The sequence below is a fragment of the Arachis ipaensis genome, chromosome B4, assembly GCF_059453495.1.
Source record: "Arachis ipaensis isolate K30076 ecotype BB chromosome B4, ASM5945349v1, whole genome shotgun sequence".
In the NCBI taxonomy this organism is placed as follows: Eukaryota; Viridiplantae; Streptophyta; class Magnoliopsida; order Fabales; family Fabaceae; genus Arachis; species Arachis ipaensis.
The window spans coordinates 125,434,872-125,441,826 of NC_142439.1; the positions used below are offsets into that span (position 1 = coordinate 125,434,872).

The following is a 6,955-nucleotide window of genomic DNA, read 5'->3' on the forward strand; positions in this document are numbered from 1 at the left end:
TTTTGTATGCACAAAATACTTGTGTAATGTAATTCTTTTGGTGCATTATATGTAGATGAAAAATATCAAATTCAAGCATACAATGCATCATCATTTTCTCCACCTTTGAGATATAGAACTAAAAAAAAAAAAATTCTCACCCTTGAGAAGGGAAACAAAAAAAAATATTAAGAAATAACCATTATTAGAACATAGATATCATATTACAAATCATAAAAATTCACCAAGGATTATTATTAACCTCCTTGAATGCTACAAGAGACCAAAAGGCTCTGGCAAGTGCTCAAATCCATTATCAAATATGGGACCTTGATCACATTTGTCATCAGCACTATGAAGCCAATTTGTGTTCTTCAAATCTTCTTTGAGCAACAGTGCATCGTAGCGCGAACTCTCGTAAATGTCGACTTCACTACTAAGTTTTGATGAGTATAGTCTTTCATCTACCTCTCTTCCTCTTACCATATGTATTCTGTTAACATCATTTCCAATATCCAGATTGGAGACTCCATTGGTATGCAGGGTGGTTCCATTCATGTTGACAGATGCCAGAGCACTCGAAACCCGGTGGCTCTTGGGAGTGGACGAAGGTCTAATGCTCTGAGGGAAGAGTGTGGTGTTTGACAGAGAACGATGATTTCCTGCGCCGTTCCTTATATCCTATTCAATAGATAAATCAAATGGTGATTAAGTTTGGATTTGATATAACAAAATCAGAGGATTAATAGCTTATGGTGCAAAAATTTACTTTAAGGCATGTAGATAAAGCAACATGAAGGAACATGAGCTGAATGTGAAAAATCACATTCAGGGAGAAGATTTTAGTATCATTTGGACCATGATTTTTACTCAAGGTATTTGATCCATGAATAAAATTTTCAAGAATCTGATAGTTTAACACTTTAACTCACTGTTAATGGAAAAATGTTTTTCATTTGCATCGAATGATACATTGCAATATCATTTAATGTAACTCGTCCTATTGTCATCTACTAATTAAAAAGGTGTCAAAGAAAGCATGTAGTAGTAGCAATGTATCAAAATTTTAAACTAAACCTTGAAACTGTTGGCATTGGTAATCTAAGTAAATTTGATTTTGATTACTTTAATCATGCAGAACTGGAAATGTAGAGAGTAGGAAGTACAAACCATGTGCTTAATAGCCATATCTAAGGATTTCTTTGATATGGTCCTCCCAAACCCAGAGTTGTCTGTAGCAGTGGTAGTTGAGGCCCTAACAGATCTCCTTGCAACGACTTCAGGTGGATGTTGGACTTTCCTAGGCTCAGGAACATCAGCATGGTGGCCATTGGTGCTGCCATAACTGCGAGTTCTCGCTGCAGGCTCTGTAGACCTCCCCCTACTCACAATCGGAGAAGAATGTCTTCTTGACACAGGAGCTGAAGCTTGAGGTTCAGAACTGTTTCCCTTCATGGTGACACTGCTGGGGCGAGACCTGCCTGCTGATACAGGCCTATCAGGCAATGTTGTTCTGAGATTTGGAGGTGTGTCGAGGGGAAAATCCGGGGGAACTATTGGTTGTGGTGGCTGCCTTACTCTTGGACTCGGCGAACTTGGCCTTGAAGATGGAGCTGAGTTTCTTCCACTAAGTGAAACACGTGAGGATGAAGTTACATAAGATGATGTAGGAGAAGGGGATGGAGACAGAGATGGCATTGAGTTCCTTCTAGTAGGGGTAGAAGGCCTGGATAGTGATCGAGTTGGCGTAAGGGCCGAGGGAGAATGCAAATTTGTAGAAATATGAGGCCTAGAACTTGGTGTTGATGGCCTTGAGCTTTGTGTTGATGTTCTTTGTCTGTCAGCAGAGGAGGAGGAGGCTGTGGGGTTGTTAGAAACCGAGCGCACTCTGGAGGGAGTTGAAGGCCTAGAAGACGCTGCCGGGCGTGAGGAAGGAGTAGAAGGCCTAGCTGCGGACGAGGAGCGAGTTACAGGGGAGGATGGTCGGGAGGATGGTCGGATGTATGACGAAACTGAGGCAGAGCTTGTGTTGAGAATTGAGGTGGATCTGTTAGAGGAATAGGTGCTGTATTGTGAGTGTGAGTTTGAGACCGAAGGGCGTGTCACCGAACTGCTTCTTGCTGGTCTAGAGTGATTATTGTTCTCAGATTGTGAGACTGAGAGCTGAAAAATCATGATGAAGACTAATAAATATAAAAGCATTTAGCTCACCATTAAAAAATATCAAACATGTATAAGGTTGTGACCTAGGATAAATAAATAACAATCACCAAGTGCATGTATACATGTAGGGAATGCCTAATAGATGATTTGGTTGCCATCCAATTAAATCCTTTCTTTTAGATGACCATTCAAATAGCCCATATATAAAAGTAGCTAACTTGTTTATGTATCAATTTATGATTGGATATCTTTGCATACAAATTAAATCTATGAAGAATGATTTGAGGGAACACATACCCTTGAGGCCTTTGTGGTAGAAGTTGATCTAGTCAAACTTCTTCTTGGAGGCACTGTGGTTGGTTGGGGTTCGCCTTCTGATGATGGAAAAACTGGTGTGCCGGGGGGAGTGAGAAGCCTAGTAACATAAAAACAGAGAAATAGTTACGAATTGGGGCAACCAACTGAAAAAGTTGGAACCTTTTGAAGTTGCACTCTCATTTCTGAAGTTGAATGCATATAAGCTGGCTCACTCTCCCCTGCTATTAGAAAATAAGGACTAGAACTCAAATCAACACACCCCATCCAATGGTGGAGAGAAGGAAGTTGACTCAGGTATACATGGAAAGGTGGGAACAAGAACATTTCTTTACATATATAGCAAGCAACAACAATGTCTTAATGATAGAACAAGAAGTCACAGATCCAGAATCAATATGTTCTCTCCATTATCGAATGATTTCTCATCCACAGCCACAGAAACTTGAGAATCGACATGACGAAATCGATGCTTACCAGTCATAATCATGCTTTCCTACTTCTGTGGAAGACAATAGATCATCAATCCCATTTCTTGAAGGTTTTGGTGCTGCTCCTCCAAGTGAGAGCCTCCCCAGTTTCACTGAAACTACAAAATTCACAACTAATTATTCTTAATACATAATCATAAAAATATATATAGTTATACAAATCAGTTAATCACTTCAAACAAAATAGCTGAAGCATACTTCAGATTTAGCACTTACCTAGTTAACAACATATCAAATCAAATAATAAGAAAGGAAAATTATTATTAATTTTCAATCACAAGACATCCCTTTCACTCCCCAACATCAGTTCTTAAAAAGTTAAAACAATACAAAGAAAACAAACTAAAACTGTTTTATGTTTAGAAAAAGAATCAGATTCAAACAAAACAAAAACATCATAAACCCATAAACAAACAAAAGATTGTTCAGTGACACATTAATTGCAACAAAAAATACAGACAAAAAAGTGTCCATTCCCACATCCCCAAGTGCAAAACCAAAAACCAAGAACCAAAAAACAAATTTAAAAAAACAGTGTTCACACAATTCACATACCATCGGAGGAATCATCAGAGGAAGTCACAGAGAGGGTACGTCTGTTCCTGGAGAAGAGATCCAAGTTATCTTCATTGCTGTTGTTGTTGTTGTTGGAAGCCATTCCATAACCATTCAAGCTTTGTCCTCTGCGGTGGTGATTCAATGACCCCAAAAGAGACTCTCTCACATTACTACTATTATAACTATTCCTCATCATTGGATTCATGTAACTAAGATCTAACAACTGAAACCAACATACTAACTAATCTACACTGTTTCAAAGTTCAAAGTGCAACACTCTCATCATTCATTCATTGATTCAAGATTGGATTTGGATCTGTAACTATGTCGACTTTGTGTTTACTTAGCTTGGTTTGGTTGTGTTATTCATTGATGTACCATTATTTTGTGTTAAGTTTCTCTTTGGCATTTCATCAGTTATGTGGTGTGTGTGTGTCAGAAAACAATAAAAATAATAATTAAGAAAAATGATGGAGTTGGGAGATGATACCCACATGGCTTCTAATTTGTGGACCCACCACCTTCCTCAGATCTCTCACACTCATCACTTTTATCCAATTAATTTTGTTTTTAAATTTTTCTATTTTTTTCTTATTTCCCTTTCATTGATTTTGTTATTTTGTTGCTTCATTGATGATGAAGGATCAAGAAGGGATTTGTTGTTGGGAGAGACACATGCAAATTATAGTAATCAAACTGTGCAAGTGTAACCATCCAGCACATGGCTTGGGTCATATCAATGCCAAATTCTTATTTAATAGAAAAATAAATAAATAAATTGAAGATTTAAGATTAAATTATATTATTTTTATAATCTTAAAAATATTAAATATTGAAAAACAGAAAAATAAAAGATGTAAATGTAAAATTATTCAAGTGTAACCATTTTTTATTCAATGATAAAATTATTTAGTTACTAAATTAGCTATTAATATAAAATATATATTAAAAATAAATTAAATAATATATATATTCTAACTAATTTAATAATTGATCTTTTGTATATATATCACATTTTTAATATACTGACTAATCATTTGTTAAATTATTGTAAATATTTTCAATGAGTAAAATTATACATAAAATTTTTAAATGTTCTTTGTTCTAAACGATATTAACTTTCAACACTAGGTTGACCCCAGACAGCCAACAACTCAACTATACTCAATGTAATATTTCACGTATAATTTAACAATAATATATGTAAAAATATACAGAATTAACTTTTAATTAGTTAATATTAATTAATTTTAAAATTTAAAACTTATAATTTAAATTACTGAGTTAAATATTTATAATTTAAAATATAAAATTTAACGTAATAATTTTTAAAATATTAATCAATGTTGGCAAAAAAAATTAATTACCTAATATTATTCTATCAATATATCCAATCTATTCCATTAATAATGAGATTTATATTTGGTTATGATGTACGGAAATAGACACTAATACAGGACACGATACGATAAGGACATGCGAATTTAAAATTTTTATAAGATACGGAGACAAAGCATATATATAAAATATAAAGTATTATTAGATAAATTATAATGATATTTTGGTATTTTATTGATATTAAAATATAAATTAATTTTTAATTATTTTTAATTATATAAAGTATTTAAAATATTTTTTAATAATTAATAATATATATTATTTCTAAACTCATTTAAAAAATACATGTTAAAAATAAGATTAAACACACTTACACGTAATGGTATTTAGGTGTGTTCAAGCGTATCTAAAAAAAAAAACTTTTTTCTTTATTAAGATACGAGTGGATATAAGAGATACGCATATCAGACAAATATAAAAAAATATCGTATTCAAAATATATCAAACACGTAGATGCGGTCGTGCTTCATAGATATTTGGTAATTGTCTTTTCAACTTTTTTTTTTTCAATGCAATTATATTCATCAATAATTGTCTCTATTATCATTATGGCCTTTTAAAGTTTTAAAATTTATATGTGTGTATTTATTTTATTAGAGGTAACTATCCCTTTCCCCTAGTACATAGTAACATATACTTGAAGAGGCCAGGACTAGAGGAGAAGGAAAACAAAAGCTGCTATTTAGTTTTTCTTTTTTTAGTTTTCACACTATTGCTACTCCTCTTCGTAACTTCTTTAATCAAGTAGTTATCCATTACACCAGAGTTTATGTCTCTTTAGGAAGGGAGAGAAAAGAGAGGAGGAGTAAAATAGCAAGAGGAAAAGGGAACATAGAAAAAGGAAAAGAGGGCAAGTTCAAGAAAAAGTTATAGACATGTTTAACAAAAAAAGAAGATAAATTTGAGATTTTTATTTATTGACTGCATTATTCTTTATTAATATCAAAGCATTGTACTAGACACACAAAAAAAAAAAAAAAATTAAAGCATTGTACTCTTGAAAATAAAATTAACATCAAATTTAAATTATTTGAATATTCTTTCAGAAAAATAATTGACGAGGGCAAGAGGCCCATGTGTAAACTGCGAACCTAATATACGAGATAGATATAAAAAAGTTTCTTAGTCACGTGATCGAACAACCTTTGCACCATGCAACTTTATGGTTTTGCTTGATTTTTAAGTTATTATATTATTAGTAAATAATATGTAATATATTACTTTAATATCATTAATATGTATTTACCTTCGTAATTACTCTATATATATAATCTTAAAGGTATATCTTGACTTGAATCGATAATAAGTCAACAAATTTAGAACATAATAGATTCTTTTGTAATTTTTATAAAAAAAATATTTAATTAAAATTTGTCTTAAATTTGTCTGAAATTAAAAAATTATTCAAATAAAAAAATTATCTAAAAAAAAATCTTATTTTTAGTAGTGGTAATATATATAAAAAAAAATCAAAATAATTATTAATTAAAAATATGAAAAAAGGAGAAGATAATCAAGTTTAACTCACATATCTTAAATGTAATGAGAGGTTAAATAAATAAATAACATTTTTCTTACTTTGTATCAGTATGCAAGAATTCTCAATCTGCATATATTATTATGGTGCTCGTGGGTTTATTTTAATATTTTGTATTATAAAGTTAGAGGGTTCTTATATACTTCGTTCTTGTAGTTGATAGTAGTAATTATTTTAGTGGTGATTGGAGATAGAGAATCTTGTGGTATGCAAATTGTGACAATGCATGTTACGACCACAAAAACGGATGATTTTTTTGCACTTATGCATGTGAGCATATGATAACAATATGCAATTAGTACATCATTACCTTTTGCCAAGGACACTAGATCTTCGCCCAAAATGTTGCCTAGCTAGGTCAAGCTCGACACGCAGCATTAAGGATAATGCTCTATTCTCTATATCCATATATGTAAGAATGGGAGACCAACAAATTTTTCAACAGGTTCATCACGAGTCTACTATATATTCAAATTTTTTTGATAGTCAAATTCAACTAAATTGACATAAAATT

General features: G+C 32.2%; 1 protein-coding gene across 2 annotated transcripts; it reads right to left on the bottom strand.

The window, feature by feature from the left end:
- On the bottom strand, positions 1–4,214 carry LOC107639726 (serine/arginine repetitive matrix-like protein). Of its 2 annotated transcripts, none has more exons than XM_016343302.3 (5): positions 3,504–4,214; positions 2,935–3,046; positions 2,440–2,557; positions 1,150–2,142; positions 1–660 (listed from the first exon to the last, which is right to left on the bottom strand). In XM_016343302.3, exons 1-5 carry the CDS (start codon positions 3,709–3,711, stop codon positions 253–255), a joined length of 1,839 nt encoding a protein of 612 aa, XP_016198788.1. In that variant the 5' UTR covers positions 3,712–4,214; the 3' UTR covers positions 1–252. The 2 variants fall into 2 exon arrangements, with proteins under 2 accessions (XP_016198788.1, XP_020977275.1); XM_021121616.2 differs by having other exon boundaries at positions 2,935–3,040; positions 3,504–4,152.
- Between the last annotated feature and the right edge of the window lie 2,741 nt (positions 4,215–6,955).